The sequence below is a fragment of the Maylandia zebra genome, linkage group LG23 (assembly GCF_041146795.1).
Source record: "Maylandia zebra isolate NMK-2024a linkage group LG23, Mzebra_GT3a, whole genome shotgun sequence".
Classification (NCBI taxonomy): domain Eukaryota; kingdom Metazoa; phylum Chordata; class Actinopteri; order Cichliformes; family Cichlidae; genus Maylandia; species Maylandia zebra.
The window spans coordinates 32,721,989-32,745,044 of NC_135188.1; the positions used below are offsets into that span (position 1 = coordinate 32,721,989).

Below are 23,056 nucleotides of genomic sequence, written 5' to 3' on the forward strand. Positions count from 1 at the left end.
TGGCATTTCTTTTGTAGATTCAACTAAAGAAAGTGGAACAAATTACATGTTTTTCATGACAGGCTGCTATTAAATTTAACAAAGTGCCTAAAATTGGTTTGTCAGTTATACGTAGACAGAATACTGGTTCACACTTTGAACCTATTATTCATAGGTCAGTGTTAAGTGACATAGCAACGAAAAGGGCTTGCTCTAAAGATGGGCAGATACAAGGACTGCACTGAAAATGAGTGAAAAAGCAGCAAATACCCAAAGAAAAACTTTGAGAGATGTTCAGAAAGCCTGGGTTACTGCTAGTTTATAAAAATTATGAAGTTGATCGTATCATTCACTTCTTCTTTAATATCAATAGGCTTCCTTCATCGATGTGTTCTATTCACCTCTTACATACATTTTTTTGGTAGTTACTTTAAACCTTTAGCTAAAAATAACAAATAAATTAATTAGGGTAAAGCTTTTATTTTCTAGTTTTTATGCAGTCTAAATCCCCAAAGCTGTAGCTTTGATTCAGACTTAATCAAGATCCAACGCTTGAAATCTCTGGTGTATGAACAGCCTCTCTTTTGTTGTGAATTGCTTGCATAGTGATTCCCAACCACACAACAGTGTCTTCCCCACATTATGCAGAATCAAGTACTACTGAATACAAGATCCACACAGACGTGTATAAGAAGGAAAATCTTGTGCTGGGACCCACAGGAAGAAGAGGTGAAGAGCTGAGACAACCCCCACCCAGCAACCCCTCCAGTGCTTTGCTGCTCTGTGCTTCTCCCTGCCTGTTGCCTAGCAACCTAACATCACTGCTCCCTTGCCTGTGATTGATCAGCAGTCTCTGGGCTTGCTTACCCACAATACCTTGCTGGCAAATAGACAAGCAGTCACCCCCTCCTTCAACCCTCAGCACACGTTAAATTATATTAGAAATGGGAGAAGTCACATGGTGGCCTTGTTCCAGCTCAGATCCAGTGTATTGTTCTCATCATTGTCGGAGGATCACGAAGGACTGCCAAATGTTTGTTTAGCCTCAACTTAACACAGCACCTGCTGCAGGTGTTGTGTGTGCAGCAAGCCATGAAAATATTTCTATACATGAATAGGCTGGCCAATAATGCAGAACTTCCTCTTTCTCCAGTCTGAGCTCAGCCTCACCCATTGAAGGTGTCAGTGTGTTGCTAGCTCACCACTGCTCTCTAGAGGTCCACTGGAAGAACTGGTGGGGTGTATTAAAGAAAACGAATTGCATGCATGATGACACAGCACTTAGTCAGACTGTTGTCTAAATGGAAAAGCACAGATGTGTGCTGACATCTAAATGTCCAGATTAACTTTACAGATCTTTTTTTCAGCTATCACTGCAGAAGAAATTAGTTCACCTCGTGTTTTTCACGTTGACAAGGAACAAAGGTTCTTGGCTAAACCAATGTCACAGTTTATACTGAGGAAGAAAAGAACACACTGATGACGTAAAAAAAAAGTATTCTAACACCCATGATCATGTCCAGATATATCAGCAGCATGCAAGTGAAATAAATAGATGCCACCTGCTGGCAGCATTATATAATTACACAATTTAAATTTGATTTTATGAACTTTTTGAGTGTACAAAAGACAGAGCACAATTAATAAAGAACTCTTAAACTACAGTGGGTGTTAAAATTGATTTTATTCACACTTTCATGAAAATGTGCATTGTGTAAAAAGGAAGCTACAGAACACGTGGCCCCCAGTTTTTGACAGTATTGATTATTCTCACTGGAAAAAAGCAGAAGTAGTTTCATCACTGATGTTCACAATTATCACTGTAAACTAATAAGTAATGCACAGACAGACCATTCTCTAATCTAAATATATGCTCTTTTAAGAGCTTAACTTAATGGTGAACATTTTGTGATAGTTTTAGGGGTGAGACATGTACAGTATATTAGCAGTGTATAGCAGTGCTTTGAACAAAATACTAAGATCAGCATGGTAACATGTCAGCACTGCTAACATGCTGATGTTTAGCAGTTAGGCTATGTAATGTTTGTTATCTTCATTTGGTTTCTTAGCATGCTAACATTTGCAAAATAGCACAAAATACAAATCAGAGTTGGTGGTAATGAAGATATCGGACCATGTTACATGTCTTCTGATAAGCTGTTTGCTCATTTTCTCTCTGTTGGCATGTCTTTGACTATTTTGTACAGTCAAAACAAATGCCTGCTGTAGCTGTTTGAGTTGTGAGGGTTGACTGTTATAGTAATCTTGAGATCTCTAACGAAAACCACAAAAAAGCTTTGTAAAGTTAAGCTGAACTACAGAATGAATAAATAATTCAAGGTTCAATATAAAAAAAAATTCGTCCTAACTGTGGCAGGGGACCTTCCTGCAATGTAACACACGCCTATAGTTTTGCTTTTTAGGATCTTAGCTCTTAAAATTATGGGCGGACTTACCATAGGCTCCATTGCCTTGTACAGACAAGGCAATGGAGCCTATGGCAAGTCCGCCCATAATTTTAAGAGCATCCACACTCAAGGACAGCTGTACCACCTTAAATATGCCCAGGCACAGCACAGAGCGATCATACTGGCAATCAGGGTAGGAATGGCCTTGTGTTAGTATGCACTACTAGTGGTTGTGTGCATATGCACCTGTAGTCTTGGTAATTTAGAGAACAAAGCTTTCTAATAGATGTTTAAAGCTGCAAAAGCCTGACCAAACAGTAGCTGAAAGTGAACGGTCACGAGATGTAAAACAGTTTCCTGGTCCAAAGTCACATGTGCTTGTGCCTGTGACCATACCCAGCCCTTTGGCAAGCTGCAAACACTCCTACAAGTTGTTCTAGGTATGCTAACATGGGAAGATTAACTTTCATGTCTCTCACTTGACAGATGATAAACTTCTTCGGTAAGCCGATCACATGCGATACAGACAGAATTGAACAATCATTACCATCAACAATAAGATGGTGGCACAACACAAAAAACCCCCAAAACAAAACAAGCACCTCCAAATCTAATTTTGACTTGTCATAGATGCCAGTCACAACCAGAATGACCAACATGCGGTAATGACCAAAGACTGTACAACAAGCCATAAACTGTATGCTATATAGTTACAGGTACAGAAACACTGATTGATTGATTGACTGAGTGATAAAGATGAACTTTTTCCTAAATTTTTATACTCTTTAGTCCAAGTTGACGTTCCTAGAACAGTTTAGAGACAACGTGAACTTAAATTTTACAGTGCTGTGAAAAAAAGAGTATTTGCTCTCTTCCTGATTTCTTTAGTTGCCGCTGGGGTTTTTGTTCTTTGCATTTTTGTCACACTTGCATGTTTCAGTTCATCAAACAAATTTTAATATTAGACAGAGAAAAGCTGAGTAAATTAAATTTCAATTATTTAAATGATGATTTCATTTATTAGGATTAAAAAAAGCTATTCAAGCTTACTTGGTACCATGTGAAAAAATAATTGCGTCCTAAACCTAAAAACTGGTTGTGCCGCCCTCTGCAGCAAGAACTGCACTCACACATTTGCACTAACTGGCAATGAGTCTTTCACATTGCTGTGGAGGAATTCAAACTTGCTTTTCTTTGCAGAATTGTTTGAATTCAGCAACAGTGAATGGTTTTTTGAGCATTTAAGCTCATGCCAAAGCACCTCAATCACTCCTCAGCACCTCGGCGACTCCAAAAACATCATTTGGGGATTTTTATTTAGCCATTCAGAGTTTTTACTGATGTGTTTTGGATCTTTGTCCTGCAGTATAACCCGAGTGAGCCTCAGGCCACAAACGGATGGCCAGATATTTAGGATTTTTGGAGTCGTCAAGGTCCTGAAGCAGCAAGAAGGCCCAAACCATCACTCTACCAGTACCATGTTTGTCAGTTAGTATGATGTTCTTTCTATAACATGCTGTGTTATTTTTATGTAATAGGACTCAAACCTCCAACAATTTCAACTTTGGTCTTGTCAGCCCACAGAGTATTTCACCAAAAATCACCAATCATGTGGTTCACCAAGATGTTTATTGGCAAATTCCAATGTCTCTTTGGTTAGCGATGATTTTCTCTTTGGAACTATCTCACAGATGCTATCTTTGCAATACTGTCTTTCTTATTGTTGACAATAGAGACCTGGATACCTTTTTTCCCTTAATAACTGAAATCATAATTTCTAAACTTTATTGTTTATTTACTGATGTCTGAAAAATGTAAAGAAGACAAATGTTCACAGCACTGTACCATCTATCTGTCTTTTTCTGTGTCAAATACGTGACTCATTCTGTCTTTGAAAGTGCGTTTATCATGAATAAAGCAAACTTCAATTCTTGACCGCATATTTCCACATGTTAACTGATCTCTCTTTTCAGACACTCTTTGATGATGTCATTTGACCATGTGTCTGCGGTCCTGTTTCCTCCTGTGCAGGCTCTGCTCTCTCCTCCCCTGTCTGCTCCTCAGACTCAGCAGGATGCTCAGCCTGAGTGTCATGACAGTCTGGATTGTTCCGGAGGTCTGTTGAATGAGGTTGTTCATCAAGTACACCAGCAGGGGCAGTGTTAGCATCACGCGTCTCTACATGTGAGCAAGTTTGGAGTGGCAGGGACTCCGAGAAATGGCGAGGAGTGCTGTGCTGCTCTGTTTGGCAGTGGAGTTCTGTGTTTAGTTCTAATGCAGACTCTACTGTGGGGAGCGTGGGTGTGCTGCTGACATTTTCACTGTGGAAAGCAGGCGTGTCGCTCACAGAGCTGTTTCTTTGATAGTGCTGCATGGGTGGAGTGGTGTGGAAGAGGTTACTGAGGTTCATGAGTGTGCTGTTAGAGTAACTCATCACAGAAGGAAGTGGAACAGAGTAGGGTGCAGGATTTGTTCCATGTAGTGAACAATCCCACTCTTCCTCCTCATCGTCTTCATCTCCTTCTTCTTCTTCCTCCTCCTCCTCCTCTTCTTCCTCATCATCTTCCTCATCCTCATCCTCCTCATCTTCTTCTCCCTCCTCAGGGTCAATTGTTTCCAAGCTGTGTGTGCTGCAGTCCGACAGCCCACTGCAAACACTGCTGCCATCTTCATCATAAGCTTCATCTTCTTCTTCCTCGTCGTCATCTTCTTCCTCTTCTCCCTCCTCCGCCTCTTCTTCCTCTTCTTCCTCATCCAGATGTGACTCAGTGTCACCTGTGTTCTGAAGCTGCATGATGTGAATGTGCTGCGTGCTGCTCATCAGTGGAAACTGCAGGTTTGGCTGCTGCTGCTGCTGCTGGACCAAGGTGGAGTCTCCGTGGTAACTGTTGCCATTGGTTACAAGCTGCTCTGGCTGCTGATAGTGCTCCTCGCGGCTCTTCTCCAGCTCCAGCTTCATGATAGTGTGCAGGAAGTGGGTGCGCACCCGGACCGGGTTGAACTCCAGGCGTCCCGTGGTGTTGCTGCAGCCTTCCTTGGTGCAACCACAAGGGAAGGACATGCGATCCACCTACAGACAGAGTGATACACAGTGCAGAACACAAGCAAATTAAAGTGAGCTGCCAATCAAAGCTGATCATGCATGAAGAGAAACAGCAGATTCTACTCAGAGTGTTATTAATATCATTAAACAAGAGCGTGCAGCCAAACTTTGTGAAGCCAGAACACCTTAATCACTCAAGATTTACTTTTATGTGTCTGAAAAAAAGACTATCATGCCTAAAGCTCCAGATCTTTTTGTATGAATTCAGTAATGCATAACACAAAATAACATTCCTGATGTTCTAAGAATCAGAAGGACGGGGCTTTAAAACGTCCATCTGAGCATGCACAGACTGTACATAAAAGATGGACATGTGACAGCTCTCTGCCACTGGTCCCAGTTTTGTAGCCTAAAGCATTTTGATCAGCATCATCTCAGTTTTTTATTATGTGATGTTACAAATGTGGGGTGGATGTGACAGTGAAACGGTGGACAATGCACACTCATACTTTAGCGATGCATAGAGTTAGCTGTTGCTAAAGCATAACTTTATTTTTCTTCAGGACACAAATAAAAACATCATGTAGAAAATAAATATCTAGTTCTATTCAGTAAGACTTGAAATCAGCAACTTGCAACCACAAACTCATCAGAAGAGTGTTCACTGAAAACATGAACCAAGGGAACAAGGGACTTCTTACACTTTGACTTCTACACGACTAGCTGAAAGTGATCTGAAAGAATGTTTCATCCAGGGGAGGACTTTGTTTTGAAGTTGTTTTGCTTTGCATGTTTGCTGTGTTTTACTGTGTTTCTATGTGGAGTGTTTTATTCTTATGGTTTTATTGCATGTTTTTATTGTATATATTAACTTGTCCCGGTGAGACTCTGCCCACTTCTAATCACTAATTGGATGCATCTGGGAGGGCACAGAGGTGAATAAGAGGGCCTGGCAGACCACAGAGAGGAGGCATGAGAGACAGAGCAGGAGAGATGGCGGAGTAGATGGTGGCAGGCGGCGTTGGTGCAGGTTGGTGCAGGTTGGTGTGCAGTACGTGGCGAGGGCATACAATGGCTAGTGCGTGAGAGGCAGAGGGAGCTGTGCTGCTGTTGGAATAGCTGGATGCCAGAGGATGCTATGGTGGGGAATTAGTTGGCAGCGAGACAGCGCCCTACCTCCCACGGCAAGACCACAGTGCTGGCGTGACACAGAAAAGCGGCGGGCAGAGTTAGGAGCTATGCCCATTTCCGGTGTAAGTCCCACGTGCTGCAGTAACCCGGCTCACTAGAAAGAACGGTGACTGTCGCTGCTCCTCTCTTCTAGTATTCTGGAGTGGAGAGACAGACGGGAACGGCTGGTGACGCCGCCGGGCTTTTCCTTGCCCCGCTCCGATTTCCTGGATTTTAACGTTGTGGCTGACGACACTGGACTTTTAATGCTTATGTTTTATTAGTTTTTATTGTGTGTTCTCCCTGGCCACGGTTGTTTTAATTCATTTTAAAATTTTAACTGTTTTTGTAAAATAAATTATATTTTAGTGATACAGTTTTTATATAGTTCTATTCCCTTGGCTGCTCCACTGCTCCGTCCGTTTTTTGGAGGGTTTCCCTCCTTAGAATAACAACTGTTAATCCACCATTACAAATGCAGGTATAAATGGCAATGAAATGGCACCAGAGACCGTTTTTCAAATAATTCTTAAAAATAACTGCTTAAATAAGTAACTTGTGAAATTTGAAAATGGTTACAGACTTGTTCTAGAGTCTGTACCCTGCCTCTCACGGTTTTTGGGATAGACACCAGGACTCTAAACTGGAAAACTGATGGATGGGTGGAAACTTGTATGCCAACTTATGCAATGAAAATAGCCAAATTTAACATTTTACTGCACAGACAGACATTGACAACATTTTAGTATTATAGCTGGGCCTCACCACAGTTCCATTTACCTGGCACTTAATGCCGGCCAGGCTGCAAGCACAGGTCTCAGGATCACATATTCCCTGGCAGCGACACCCACACTCCTCCCGGGACATGCGCAGGGCACGCAATTCATGCTTCTCTTCCACATCAATGCGACGGACACCAGAGGCACGGAGAAGAGTACGGCGCCTTCTAGTAGTCAGAGGCTGGAGGAAAAAGTAATCGTCCACCTCTGTGTTGTCCACATCCAGGTCATCTTCAGAAATGTCATCGATTGTGAGTGTATCTGCTTCCAAAGATGACACAGTACCATTCTTGGTCAGCTGGAGGATAGGAAAACAAATAGAAACAAACAAATTAAGACTGAACCATGGATATCAGAAATTATAACCCCTGGGATAAATAAAGATTCATCGACTCCTTGTACTGACTTTGAGTTTGATGGCATTAAGTTTCTCCTCTTTCAGATGGTCCCTCAACATCTTCCGGTGGCTCCGTTTCTGTTCCATGGCAAACTCCCTGAGAGTGAATTGCCTCACCCCACTGTGATGTGGTGACATCCCCAGGGTGCTGCCTCCCTGTGTGGGTACACTGGTAAAACCCTGCCGCCGGTTGAAATAGTAGACTGTGACGCTTTCAAAGTGCACATTATGACCTCGTAGTCGCTTTGACTGCTGCTGGATGGAGGCTAAGATTAAAACCGAGAGGGTTGACAGTTACTAAATCAAAAAACAAACCAAAAAACTCCAAAAGATTTGTTGATAGAGGCGCTACTAAATGCTAGTTAAAGCATAACTTTTGCCAACAAGTTTCCATGACTAAAGCTTTAAAAAGAGTTTAAATATCTTATTATGTGACTGTAGGCTTTAAACAAGGGCATATTAAAGTGTAATGTAACAGTATAACAAATACAGAAAAAGCCATACTGACCAGGCTATACACACTAATTGCCTTTATTCCCCTTTGTTTCTTTTTCTATTTTTGTAACATTAAGTAAGACAACCTTGATGTAGCAACAAAACTACTTATACTTTTGTGGTTATATGCTGGAGTGAACATAAGAAAAAGTGGTCCCAAACTTGATCCTTGCGGGACTCCACACCAGATGAAAGTATATGACTCCCAGTTTAAACATAAAATGGTAAAGAGGACACAAACCAGTTGAGATAAAACATTGTTTTCTTTACTCATAAATCAAATTGTCACCACATATATTAGGTTTAAAGTAGACGATTAAAGGAGTCAGCAAATTGCAGATCACAACAGCAATTTCACTTTGTTAAATGAACACAAAACAGAAGTTATGTGGTAGTGATGTCTTACCATCCAGCAAGCTGGAGGGGACAGAATGGTTGAGGCTGTCACTGCTGTTACCACTGTCACTGCAGGATACCTCATCATCATCAGACCCTTGCACTGACAAATAAGGGGCGGGGTCATCATCAAGCTTCCTCTTCAGGATCCCACTCATCCTGTGGTTCCTCCAACTGGTTAGACCTGAGCAAAGCACATTTAAATTTATAGAAGACATCAATTTAATTTGTACTGGACATGGAAATTATTTGTATTTTCAAACACACAAACAAACTTGTTTTCATGGAGTCCTTTCATTAAAAAACTGCAAACTATAACTTCTGTAAAACCTAAGTTGCTATTAGTATTTCGACAGGACTGGTGGACTGTTACAAAAAACCTGTGAATTTTCCTTCTCCAGTGAGTAACTAATAAATATATTGTCAAGTATGGAGGGTTTTTTATTTCTTTGAGAGCTCATTTGTGCTATAACTTTGAACGTTTCAGAATGTCATAATCTGTTTGTTCACAGTGCAGTTCTACATGTCAAATGTGACTCATTTATTGTGATGAAAAAACAATTTCTTCTCATATTTGCTTTTTAATATAATTTATTTATTTTCTTCTTGTAAAGCCAGGGCACAAAATTAGTCGACTTCATGTATCTTCATCATTGAACGATTATGACATCTAGACTGATCAAATTTACCTCGCTCTCTACCTACAGTTTTTTCAAATACAGTTACTATGAACAGTTGGCTAGTAACTGGTCATCTCTTTCTTATGTTTACTTTATTTATTTATAATTGCTTCTTTGTAAACAGACAAAATGTGTTTTCTGCCATCGGGATCCCCTGTGCAATATGTATGAAATACTAAGTATTCTGTGGAGTTTAAATTTTGTTACTTAAACTTGAAACTACAAAAATAAAATCCTCTCATAGAAAAACTTACATTTATTCAGCTTGTTTTTAAGGCAGTCAGCTTGGATGTTTCTTTTTAGTAATGTCAACTAATTAGAATTTACAGCTCACTGTAAAGAGATGATCTATGATCTATGTTACTAAATTTTACCATTTTGGATGGCTTGGATTAACTGAGCCACAACTGTCACGCATTTAGTGATGAAGGCTAATGGGACTAAAGGCAGCAGTGAGAGAGCATAATGATACTTCAGTATTTCAGTACAAGTGGATTATCGTTACACCAAAAAATCTCAACAAAGCTTTGATGAGTTATGTTTACAAGCATGTTAGGTTTTCTTGACAAGCGGAGGTCATCATACAGAACAGGTCCATCACCATGTTCATAATAATGCTGGAAAATTGGAGCCACTTAGCCGATTTCTTTTTGTTTTGTTTTGTTTTGTTTTGTTTTAACAAGTTGAATCCTTTCTTTCCAATGGCCATGTTCAAACCAGGTCAGGTAGCACCATTCATTCATGTTTGACTTATTTTGGACAAAAGAATACTTTCCTCAACAAACCAAGAAGACGAGAACTTCTTGTCCAATGAGATAGTAGGCAGCATGGTAGTGCATTAGTTATGTGTTGCATGAATAGTGCCTTGCTCTATTTGGCTGTAGGTGTGGGCATGCATTACATTATATACATTAAAAGTACTGCATGAATATGAGTTAAAAAGGTAAATGCACATTGAAGTATAAAACCAGAAAAGGGTGATATAAATCCCCGTCTTTTCCATTCATTGACAGTGACAGATGTCTTGGATCTGTGTTATCTTTGACACTATGAAATGGACACAGTACTGCTTAATTATAAAGAACATAATACAAAATGTTGTACTGAACATGTAAATAAACAAAGCAAGGAACAACGATTTTAGATTTCACCAATGTAAAACCTACATTTTAAACCTGCTAAGCTGGGCTCATTAAATTTTTTTTTTTTCAAGAAATCCAGTCTAGTTATTTGGCTGCCTTATGCAGAAACTGTCTCCCCACCACTGGGTGTTTTCCAGTGACCTTGCCAAATTCTGTGATACCTCAAAAATGGGGAGAATTTTTCACAGATGATGTGTTGAGCTCATTAAAATTTTAATGAACTGATATTTCTTTTCATACTGGTTGATTCTATAGGAAATTGAAAGTACACCAACTCTCGAGGGAGATAAGAGGTTATTTTACACACTATGAGTTCTCCCCCACATACTGGAAGCACAGCTAATCAGGAGAGGGGTGTCTTTTGACAGTTGATGGTTACATTTGAAATTCATAAAGATTGTTGAGCTGACTGCTTGGACTGATGCTGGATTCCATCATATACGACATAGCTTAATGCTAGGCCAAGCTTTCCCTTGCTGACAGGCATTGTCTCCCTTCCCTTACAACCTGCTGCTATTCAGTTTTTGTTTTCTGTGACTTCTCCTGTATTCCCTCATTCCCCACCATTCTCTTCCCTCTTGGTATCATAAAATGTTCCAATTTCCATCTCCAGGCTCCCACGTATGCTTCTGTCCTCTTACTTTCAGAAAGAACAATGAAATCAAAGATTTGTAATAGAAGACACCGTGACATGTTTCTGTATATTTGATACCACAGAAGGTTTTTCTTTCACCTTAACATCTGTCGTTGAGATCTGACAGAGTATACACACACACACACACATGCACACACATCTAAAAGCCTGCTCAAACATCTGCATGTAAGCGCATCCTCCCACTCTCCATACATGTCCACATCTCAGTCCCTGGCATGGGAATTCTTATTGACAATTGTAAATCAGCATTATCCTGTAATGTGAAAACTCACAGAGCCCGTGTTGTTTGATACTATAAAGGCTTTTTGTGAGTCTCTATGACTGTCACTGACCTGTTTCCTTAGCTTGCCTTTGGTTTCCAGGAAGTCCTATTTGACTCTCTCCTCTGCATCACACAGTATTCACCAGCAGCAGCCAAACATCCCCATGTGTCGTGATGATGCAGTGAGCGTTGCCATGATGCCAGCTCTCTCTCTTTCTTTTTTTAAAGCAGCTTCTGGCACTATTGTGCAGCACTGAGCACCTCTGTTTCTATCGCTATCTTATGCCTTCTTTCTTTCCGCATTCATTCTATATGCTCATACTCTGAGGTCCCTCACTGCCTGATTCTCTTCTGCTTCTGCTCACCCCTTTCCTCTCTCTCCCTCCCTTTCACCCTCTCTCTCTTTCTTTCTCTCTCCTCACAAATACTTGTTAGCTTGGTGCTGCTGCCGGCTGGAAGCACTGGAGCTTGACTGAGGTGAAGCAAGCCCTATGAGATCACAGAGAGAAAGGAGGAGTAGTAGATGTGGTGGTGGGTGTGATGGAGTGGGGGTTGAACATGGAGGTTGTGCTATGTGAACTACCTCCTATTTCCATTCTTCAGCAGAATTTTTGAAGTAAAAGTATATGCATTAAATTTTGCTGCTACTGCACAAGGTGATATCAGGTTGGCTAACTACTATCTGAAATTTATACATTTGCTGGAGTAGTTAGAATGAAAATGCGATGTGCGTTTTGCTTTGTGTCATTTCTTGTTTTTGTTTCTAAAGCCCATTTGACTTACAATATGATAACGAGATCTGAGGATTTAAGAGGAAAAACAAGATTTTTGAAAGAGATGTTGATTTCAATGAGACTTTGACTTTTAAAATAATGTCATTTTAGTTGACATGGTAATATATATAGCATATAATGTATCTTTCTGTCACTAACAAACTAAATTGTTGATGGAAATAACATTTTTACCATGCTAAAAGTATCGTGAGCATTGGAACAACAGTGTACAGAGAACACACTCATAAAGGTTAGGGATAATCTTATGGACAACAGTGGACTGATCTCTGTTCTTGTTCTGTTAGACCTCAGTGTATCTCTCAAAGTCATTGTACTGCAGTGGTTTGAATCATATAAATATCCAGTTTGCACATGTAAGTGGGGAGTCTTAGTCACACACTAAGGCTAATTATGGCGTTCCACAGGGTTCTGTGCTAAGACCAGTTCTATTTACATTATTCAGTATTATTAGAAGCGGTAGCATTTGCAGAAGATACACAGCTTTATCTATTTATGAAGCCAGATGCCACAGACCAACTGGTTAAACTACAGAAGTGACTTAAACATGTTAAGGCTTGGATGACCTCTAATTTGCTGCTTCTAAATTTAGATAAAACAAAGACTATTATACTCGAAAAATCTTTCAACAAAAGGGTGTCTAATAGGATACACTGGATAGCATTTCCTTGGCTTCCAGTAAGACTGTGAGGAATCTTGGAGTCATGTTGTTGTTCTAAAATTTAGGTTGTAATTTTTATTAATTAAGTACTAGTAGGTACTACAAAAAGCTGACAATAGCTAGTTTTAGAGGAACGTAGAAACATATTATACTGTATTTGATACTGTACCCTTTTTTCAAAAAGGAGACACAAAATTCTACTTTGAGCGTGTTTATGTAATTTACATGCAGGTATCTTTAGGGTATTTTAGGGGAAAGGGAACACAACTGATTACCAGAGGTGTGGGCTGTATTGGAGTATCATAACCTCCCCTTCTTACATTATAATTACAGACTTTGGGCCTCAGAGCAATTTTGGCAACTTGTCAGGTGAATCAGAGGGGAAAAGCAGTGCTCTGCTCAAACTACTGTATATAAAATGGGGATGGGTACTGCTGGCTTCAGCTGAGTCATTAATCAGACGGTGGAAGGTGTGTCAGTATCTCACTGTCACAACTTCTGTAAAAGAAGCAGACTCTCTTAATTAGGGGAAAGACTAGGACATCACTGGAATACAGTCACTGTTAACGGAAAATAGCTCCTTGTTAGCTCAGATGTGCACAGATTTCCTTAAAACTCTAAATGTTTTAGGACTGTCTTGGTTGACACATCTCTGCATAGGGGTTTGGGTCGGGGACTCTGGATTAGCAGGCTTGAGTAAATGTGGTTCCCCTTTTTAGGAAAGGCCATAGGGTGTGTTCACATTGAAAGGGCTCACACTCCTCAGCTGCCCTAATAAGGAATCTTCCTGGATATTAGTGAGGAGAGTCCATATGTAAGTTCTCGAATTTAGTTGAACAATGCAGTTTTCAAACTGGTGGCAGAACAGGTGACTGGTTCTTTATCCTGTTGCGGATATTCGAGGGTGCGTGGGGTTTGCCCAACCAGCCAGCATATGATTTGTGATCTTGAAGGGGGCATTTGACTGAATTCCTTGTGGTTTCTTTTAGAGGATTTTTGAGAATATGAGGTATCTGGCCTGTTGTTACAAACCGTTCTGTCACTGTGGTGAAAGCTTAGTAAGTACTGCCAGTTGAAGTATGAGTCTGCCAGCACTGCCTTTTAAACAATAGTTTTCATAGTTTTTATGTACAGAATTTCTAGGTGTAGGAAAATGGCTCTGCTTTGTTGGCCTTAGTTTCCCTTTTTACAGATGATGTGGTTCTTTAGGTTCATCAGGCAGTGACCTACAGATAGTAGTATGCAGCCAAGTGTAGGGTAGCAGGAGTTAGCACCTCCATGATGCTAATGGAGCCCGCTAACTGGTGCAGTTTGGGCATCTGACAAGGATGCCTCCTGGGCGCCTCTTGGGTGAGGTGTTCCTGGTATGTCCCACTGGGAGGAGGCTCCGGGGCAGACCCAGGACACGCTGGAGAGATTATATCTCTCAGCTGGCCTGGGAACGCCTTGGTGTTCCCTCGGACAAGCTGGAGGAGGTGGCTGGGGAGAGGGAGGTCTGGGCTTCTCTGCTTAGACTGCTGCCCCCACGACCCGGTCCCGAATAAGCGGAAGAAGATGGATGGATGGAAGGATGGATGGACAGATGGACAGATGGACAGATGGATGGTTCTTAGTACTTCTTTCAGGTCAGGGACGAGTTGCTGCCCCCAGTTTTCTTGTTCACAAGTGAGCGAAGGGTGGTGCATGAAAGATGGATAGATTAGGTGTTGGCAAATGATTTACAAACAATTGTTAAGTTGAAATGTCTAATAGATAAACCTCCATTGTTAGTGAACCTGTTAACTGTAACTGCTAACTATATAGTTTATTCTCACTTTATCCGATGAAATCATGCACGAGCACAAAATGCCTGGGCAGAGTACAGAGGAGAAAACTGAAAGGGTTTTTTTTTTGTTGACTAGTGCTACTGTGACTGCCTACCATGTTAGCAATTATCCAGCAAATTGCAGCTGTTTAGCAAACATCCCTTTACACAGTCTCTCAGTATGGATATATTCAACCCATGAGTAAATTCACTCAATTAGTAAGTAGAAATTTCACACCATTGCCTTTTTAAACCAGTTTATATTGTACCTTACATAGTGCTTTGGAAAATTCACATTATAATACATGCCAGTTGCTTTTGAAAAATATGATTAACTACCCAACCCCTACCCCACAAGTCCCTAAACATAGTTGCTATAGCAATGCCAGACTTTGAATGGAAAAATATCAGGAATAAAGCTAGAGCCTCAGCCTTGAGTTTGAGCACACAGCCAGGGAGCGAGTTAAAATGATTCTGTTTCATCAGTCGAAGGGGAAACAGTATGGATTCATACAGAAACCTATTCTTTAAATTAGCTTTGCAATATTATGACCTGGATGATAATTATGGATGAATTTTAATGAGCGCATTTAAGGAAGGTGTGCAAAAATCGTAAACATGAATGAATAAAATGATCTGTCAGTTGGAAGATAATTGCACTGCATTATGTGATCGAATAGCTGATTATCTCTCACCACGAGCCATTCTGATAATTAGTTTAAAGCGTGATTAAAAAGTGTGGCAGTTTGACATCAGTCAGGTTGTTTTTTGTATAGTTTCTTGTTTTAAACCAAAAGTGCAACACACACATTACAATATGTATCAAATGCTTTGCATGAATTAATGTGCATGTTTTAGAAAGTTAAAGCTAATAATAATAAGGTGTCATTTTTTTAATATATTTATGTCAGAAACTAATACATGACCTGCACTGGTTGTTCCAGACGAATATTTCTTTTGGTTTTGTGTCCTGAATTGCCCTATTTTCTCCTGGCAAGGATAGAGTGGTAATGTGCGGGAGAGACAGAGTGATCCTTCCAATCAGCTTCCATGGCAACAGGCCACCGGGGGGAGGGAAGGGAGGATGAGGGACTTTGGAGTTGGAGGAAGAGGAGGAGGCAGCCAGAAGGGTTGTGGGGAGGTGGGGGCTGGGAGGTGGTAGAATCTAACGCTGAAGCATGAGGGGAAGGCTGCGAGAGGTCTGGTTTTTCACAGAGAGGGAAAAAAAACTGTGTGTGTGTATATGTGTACTTTGAAATCTGAACAAAGGCGGAGAGTTAAAATAACTGCAGCAGAGCCTTCGTTATGTTTCATTCTGTTTAATAAAGGATATATATAATATATATAAGGATACATTGCAATGTCTTGTAATGTATGGAAAGTATGACATGTACAGAAACACTGTAATTGCTAGCTATCCCATCCACATATAATGAGTAACGTCTGAGCTGCTTTGCTTCCTACGGCCACTAGATGGACTGTAATCATGATAACCCAAACATTTTTCCATTCCCAATACTGTTATCAGATATATCACACACAGTATGTATCTGGTACTTTTCCCTTTAAGGGGCCAACAGTGTTCAGTCTGCATCTAATTAATGAGTTCAGGCTACCTATTTGACCTCATGGTAACTATGTGCCATTTCAAAAGACACAGTTACCAAAAAGGTGCCTGCATGTTCCTAAGAATCTAACAGCTTATTGGATTTCAATGTGCGGTATCAGGAGAGGGTCGGTACTGGTCAAAATACAAAAAGAATTTAGTTAACAGATATGGCTGTATTCTCTGATCTTAGTGGACATATATGGTTGCAACCAACAATAAATTTTATTTGTAATAGACAGCTTATTATATAAAATATACATATATAAATATCATGCAGACATATTAACAAAGCACTTTTTAAACTAGAAAGAAATCAAAAAATTTAAAGCTGCTTTCTTCCCATGAAAAATGCAAAGTTTGAAAAACTGAGAATTTTTGCTGTTTTACCTGAAGCAATGACATCAATGATTGATCAGCTGCCAGTCTGTCACAGTGATTTGTGTCTCCAACTGTGTACTGTGTGTTTTTTTGACTACTGGTCGTTTTGCGTCACTTTGAATCTCCTTGTACTCCTTTTGTCATGTCTGTTGGCAGGTTTATTTATTTTATTTTGTTACCTTCCCCAAGCTGATACTTTCGGTAGCATTTGCGTGTCATTCTGTCTGTAAACACAAAAGTTTTGAATGAATTCTGGTATAACTTTATAGGGATGTAGAGTGGGGTCATGTTAATAATCTATTAAAATTTAAAGTACAGCCACCAAGGTCTGATTCATGATTCACTGATTTTGGTCCTCTAGGTCTTTGCTGTGTAGACCCATTCAATGGCCTTAATGATAGAGAATGACCAAGATTTATTACCAAATCGGAGGTAATAGCAAGTAAACAAGTACTGTCTCATTATTCTGATGACAATTTTTTCTCAGTGGTCAGATGACCTCCAAATGTTTTTATAGCCCTTCTGCTTACTAACCATTTAACTGAAGTGATTGCCACAGCCCTCAGCCCTAATATGTCACGCCATCAGTGACCAGCAGAGGGTGTTCTTTGTCAATGACGCCATCTTTTTACTGCAAATCTTTGCTTCAGCTTCAGTCAGGAGCCCATCATTAACTCTTTGTCCTGTTTTGCTGCCTGGCTGGGTGTAATTATTTCCCCAGCGACTCAGTCAAAGGACTCGGTAACCAAAACAGACCTCTACAATAAAAATACAAAATGAGAGAGCTGGTTGGGCTGAGGGAACTGGTTAACATTGGGCACAAAAATGTAAGAGAAATAAAAAAATATATATAATAATTGCGCTGTAATTTAATTTTCCCCAAACATAAACATTTCTGGCTGATAGATCTGAGGAAGGTCAAAACCTGTGTATTAACAGATTTCTAAATTGGACATAAGAATGCTGGACATAATGAAAAGTGGTGTGTGGGGCTGAAAATATGCAGAAGCATTGGAAAATAGCATTCCGAGCAGATTAAAAGCCTGGCTCACAGTTTTATTTTCCTGCCTGGATCCCTCACTGAGACATTGTGGTATGGTCATTTCCACCCATAATATTCAGCTCACATTAAGTTATCAGTGACATACAGCATGTCCTGCTGGACATCGTGTGGGCAAGATTCTGACAGAAAAACAGGATGTTAGCTGTAGAAAAATGTGCTGAGGGAAATCTGTGTACACGTTTCTACAGCTAACATTTGTTAGTTTGGTTTATTTGATTTTCTGGCTCAAGAATGAGAATAAGAAAATACAAAGAGGAACATATAGCTTTTTCTTATCTGTTATCAGTCTGCATCAAATCTATTCTTAGTATTTTGAACAGTGGGCTCCACTGTTCAAAATACTGAAAGTGAAGAAGTCGAGGACAAAAGACCAAGTGTCACCCAAAAACCAGATCCCATCTATACCAGATGATCGGTATCTGAATGTCATTCCCTAAAGAAATAGGAAAAAATCCAGCAAAGACCTGAAACAGGACCAGGGAGATGTATCTGGCCCTTCAGTGAAACCATCTACTTTCACTGACACCTTAGAAATGATTCAGCGGAAGAGCGACTGTGAAGAAGTCGTTCACGGAGGAATGTTAATTGGTGACAACCAGTCTTATGTAGTGATGAATCTAAAGATTTAGGTTAAATCCCTCATCACTCTGTATAGAAGAGGTAAAAAGACAGGTACTGTGTCCACAGCCATCTGTAAAATATCAGTACATTTCTGAACAACTGCAAATACTCGCCTATTGTGAATCTGAAATTAAAATCACTGACCTTTTTCCAGTTTGTCCTGGCAGAATTTTTCATGGACTGGCTGGACCTCAGATATTACCGAAGCAGTGGACGTGTAGAACATGAAGCACCCAAGATCGAAAAGAAGCTTTGGAAATTCCTTCAATGAGCCTTGGAGTCTAATACTGAAGACTAAAAGAAATGACAAGAAAGCCTGAGTACAGACTGTGCTGAACAATAAGCAAAATATTGACCTTCAAGCTCATTAGATTTGTACACTTGATTTTTGCTGTAGATGCTGTAATTCTATGCAGTTTGCATGTCATAATAAATCACTGCTATCCCATTTCTCATTTTTCTTTAAAAAAATAAATAAAGAAAAGCGTGTTGTCTTGAAATGTGTACAAAGTACCCACCCTATGATTTGTAGTTGCACTGCATTTTCTATCCAATATAAGCCTCTGGTTTTTTTGTGAATGAGTTTTTACTTAAGTAAATGACCTCCAATGATTCCTCTGTGTGTTTCCAGGGAGTAAGCACCAGATGGCAGACTTCACCTTTAAAACAGACTTATTATGTAGCCATTCAAATACACATCCAACAACTCTACTATCAAGGTTAACGTCACCAGTAACAGCATATTTTGGCTAAATGTGACAAAATAAATATTTTTATTGCCCAGTATACATGTCAAAAAGGGCACTAAATGTGATGTTTTGCTGGAAATATATCCCTGTAAGAGCCCATAAGGTGCCCGGATCTTACTTAGTTAACCTAGTGGCCCATTAAAAAACCTGTTACAAGCAGATACAAAGTATTTCACTGTTTATGCTCCCATTAAAACACAGTACAAGTTGGGGCCAGCTGTGGTGTGTGAATGTGAAAAAGATGAAACAGTCATTTTTTTCCAAGTCAGAAGAGGAGGAGGTGGCTGAGAGCCAGTCAGGAGAGCAGATGGCGTCTCCATCTGTCTGGTCTGTTTAAAGAGCTCTGCAGGCGAGGCCCCAAGCCAAACAAGCCAGCTACACGGTCTGGGATGATCTCAGAGCTTTCACTCTCGCATTGCACCCTAAAGCTATCAAGATTTGATCCTTTCACAGAACTCCAAAATCACTGCACTTTGCAGTGCAACCCAACTTTAAAGACTCTAAATGAACTGATTTGCTAGAGACAATATTGCAAGTATACGGATGCATAAATCCAACCAGGAAATGTAGCTATTCACAAAGAGTTGAGTTTTACTTCTTTGCACGTTCTGTTGCTTCACCTTCAAAGACCGTGCATTGTGCTGCTTTCCTTTTTGATAGACACGGTTGTTAAGATTGTACATCGCTCTCCTCTAGCCTGCTGTATCTTAATGGAGGCACAGCAGGAAGTAAAAACCTCAGTAATAGGAGAAGTGTTGCTGTCATCTGATGCTGAATGCTGTGTCTACCTGTGTCACTAGAAAGTGATCAGAAAGCGCATTCTGAATAACAAAGTAGAGGTCATAATATAAAATTGGCTGCATGTCTCAATTTCAATTTTATTTATATAGCGCCAAATCACAACAAAAGTTGCCTCAAGGCGCTTCATACAGGCGCTTGTTTCTTTTAACAGCTTTTTTTGTTATATAACACTGAGAAATATTATCATTTCATAAATTCTACAGAAGTGATGGGGAAGAATGCAGTCTTTTCCACAACACTGACTAGACCAAGGAGCTTATCCTGGATTTCAAGAAGAAAGCTCCCCCTCTGGAACCTGTGTGTATTAAAGGTGCTGAACTGGAACATGTTTACAATTTCAAGTTTCAGAGTCTGTCAACCGCCAACAATCTGAGGTGGTCGGAAAATATTTCAGTGACGCTATTTCATTAGGTCAGTAAAAGAAGCAAGCCTGGCAACCAGTCCGGCCTTACAGAGAAGAGGTACTTCACAAGACTGTGAGGAAGTGCCACGCAAAGAAAAAGCGAGACCTTGCTCAGGCGTATTAAACTGTAACAAGCATAATGGGCACACAGCTCCTTCCATGGACACGTTGCAGGGTGCGTGAAGTCAGGTCAAGGAAGTCAGAGGCATAAGCAGAGAACACCAAGAAAAACAGGAAGCATTAGCACAATAATATTAATCATTTGAGACATTGTAGAAAAATAGCTTCAATGTTTTGATTTCTGTGATGAAATTATGGTTAGAAAAGGTTAGAAAAGCATATGTTTCTGATTAAGTTTGTTTGGTCCTGAGAAGACAGTGTAGAGTAGGTTTGTCAGAATGTTTGTCACATCTTTATCACAGTGCCCAATAGTGCCTGTTTATTCTGAAATTCTGTATCTGAAAGGCTAAAACATGCCAACACTCAGTAGATGCTAACACAGGTCCTAATTGCCCATGGGTTGATCCAGCTTATTTTACATTAAACTTAGAATTCAAATTGAAATATTTAGTTTTAGATTAGAAGTTAGACGTATATTTTATTCCACTATAAATTTGTTAAAACTGTACTAATTTAACTGGCATTAAATACAAGTTGGTCAAAGGCATAGATTATCATCTGATGAAGTTTTGCCTTGTTTTGAACATATCCTAGCTACAGAGGCCCTAAAAGCTGCCCATGGGTGCCCAAACAGCAAAAGTTCCCTTTCTTAAATGTAGTTATCTGGTGTTAAGGTAAAGTGAGTTCATTGCATAAACCAGAGGTCTGTTGTGTCGGGGGAAAGGTTTTCATGCAAGACAGAACCAAACTAGTATAAATCCATGAAATTAAAACAAATGGCTAAAAGAAGCCAGCAGCTAGAGAGGTACAGATGATAACTCTCCAGGTTTAGTCACTTGAATCACAGTTTATATAGTTTATTTATGAGTATAATAATGCAGGATAAGCCAGGCCTTCCAAAGGCCGTTTATCTTTAGCTGAAAAGGAACATCACAATCAATCAATAAATGCTGGGTGTTTTAGGCATTCTCTGCAACATAAAGAAACTAACAATAATAAATAATGTGCATTGAGGTGACATTTTAGCAAGGCATCAGGGCTGTGGGATGCTGCTACATTTCCAGACTTTTCTTGAGAACCAGAAGGACCTTTTGACCCTTTAAGTGGTGCCATGTTAAACTATGCTAAGTGCTCGTATTTGGTAGCAATATCATTCAGTGGTTTACTGGAATATATGACATCTGTGTCTAGATATAATTTGTGGCATTGTAGAAAAATAAAATGTGAATTGCTGCTTCCATCTTCTTGTCTTATCAAAAGAATCATATTTCAGCCTGTCCTCTAAATACAGTCGTCTGGAGTGCTTGGCCAAAAACCAGCGAGGGAGCCCACACACAACCAGCAGCATCTTTTCTTTAATAGAAGCAGACAGTGTTTGTACCCTGCTGAATCTTCACCATAATGTCCCTTATATCATCTGCTAATGAAGAAAATCCTCTCTAAAACTTTGTGTTAGGGGACTTTATGTGTCCCCTTCTACTTATCCCTGCACTTCAAACAGTGTGTATAAGCTTGTGCATATGTGAGTGTTTCTATCTGTTTTGACTATGCTACACATCAAGATGCATATCACAGAAACTCTTAACTACTTCATTAGTCCAGAACATGTTCTCAGTGGCCAATTTTCTTTAAAACTGACCTTCGCTTGCAGAAGTGAAATAACGTTGGAAATAGAAAGTGGCTTAATCAGGTACAAAACTACACTTGTAGTTCTTTTCTTCTGTGTATATCAGAGTAACTGCAGTAAGCTGAGTGGCCTCAGTGGACACAGGATCCAGCAGAAAGTGACACACTCTGGCCATTTCTGAATAATGTATGTGCTGCTGGTATAAATAGAGTGATACTGTGTCCTCTAAAGTACTATCAGATGAATATATCATGACCACTCATTCATTAAGACTGGATTATCTGGATTGCTTCTCGATTCTTTTCTCTCTGTTTGTGTATTGATGTTTCTGCTGTGGCTGTAACTCCCTGTTTCAGCCACATAACTACTGTTTTTCTTTCTATCTAGTCCTGTAACTAAGCTTTTCTCGTGGCTCTTCCTCTCTCCTCCCACTCTGTTCTTCACCATTTGCCTCCTGCTCAGCTTTGCCAGCTCATGTGAGGTGAAAACAGTGACTCCAGGTGCTTCCCTTGCTCCCCATTAAGAGTGTAAACATGGGACAACATAGTGGAAATGACACTTTTACAGGATGAGACAGTTGAAATAAATTTTTCAGAAGTTAAATGTAAGCAGTGCAAGAGGAAACTGAGTTAAAGTGTTCATTTCTCTCTTTGTGTTAGTAGTCAGTAAAGGAAAACACTCCCCGGGAAGAGGTGGTGCAGTTGTTGAAACATTAACAATATATTTGCCTTCATGGATGCAGCGTGGGCCATCAGCTTAGGTGTTAAGGGCCTTCCATCATTTGTTCAGAAATAATAGGCTCTCCTACCCTCCCCGGACCTGGTGTCAACGGGAGGATGGGTGAGGCAAAAAGCTGTTAACCTGCTTCCTGGAAAACTGCTGGGGTTGGTTTGTGGTCCCACAGTTGTCAATGGTGTGTGTTATATCTATAAAAATAGCAGGAAAATCAACCAGTTTGTCTCTATGGTTATCTGGTTTTCTTCAGAACTGATATAAAATGTCACATTTGATGAAGGTTACAAA

At 40.0% G+C, this 23,056-nt stretch overlaps 1 protein-coding gene across 2 annotated transcripts; it reads right to left on the bottom strand.

Moving 5' to 3' along the window:
• Positions 1 to 1,655: 1,655 nt before the first annotated feature.
• LOC101479792 (uncharacterized) lies at positions 1,656 to 11,867 on the bottom strand. 2 transcript variants are annotated; one of them, XM_004570413.4, is made up of 5 exons: positions 11,477 to 11,867; positions 8,678 to 8,851; positions 7,786 to 8,042; positions 7,381 to 7,677; positions 1,656 to 5,457 (listed from the first exon to the last, which is right to left on the bottom strand). In XM_004570413.4, the coding sequence occupies exons 2-5, from the start codon at positions 8,823 to 8,825 to the stop codon at positions 4,357 to 4,359; spliced, it is 1,803 nt and encodes a 600-aa protein (XP_004570470.2). In that variant the 5' UTR covers positions 8,826 to 8,851; positions 11,477 to 11,867; the 3' UTR covers positions 1,656 to 4,356. The 2 variants fall into 2 exon arrangements, with proteins under 2 accessions (XP_004570470.2, XP_004570469.2); XM_004570412.4 differs by having other exon boundaries at positions 7,366 to 7,677.
• Between the last annotated feature and the right edge of the window lie 11,189 nt (positions 11,868 to 23,056).

What these genes read in the sequence shown, in the direction of transcription:
- LOC101479792 (XM_004570412.4), bottom strand. Translation starts at nt 8,825, where the DNA reads ATGAGTGGGATCCTGAAGAGGAAGCTTGATGATGACCCCGCCCCTTAT. An exon ending in CCCCTCCAGCTTGCTGGATG is followed by an intron (nt 8,043 to 8,677) that starts GTAAGACATCAC and finishes TTTTAATCTTAG; the next exon opens with CCTCCATCCAGCAGCAGTCA. An exon ending in TTAATGCCATCAAACTCAAA is followed by an intron (nt 7,678 to 7,785) that starts GTCAGTACAAGG and finishes CCTATCCTCCAG; the next exon opens with CTGACCAAGAATGGTACTGT.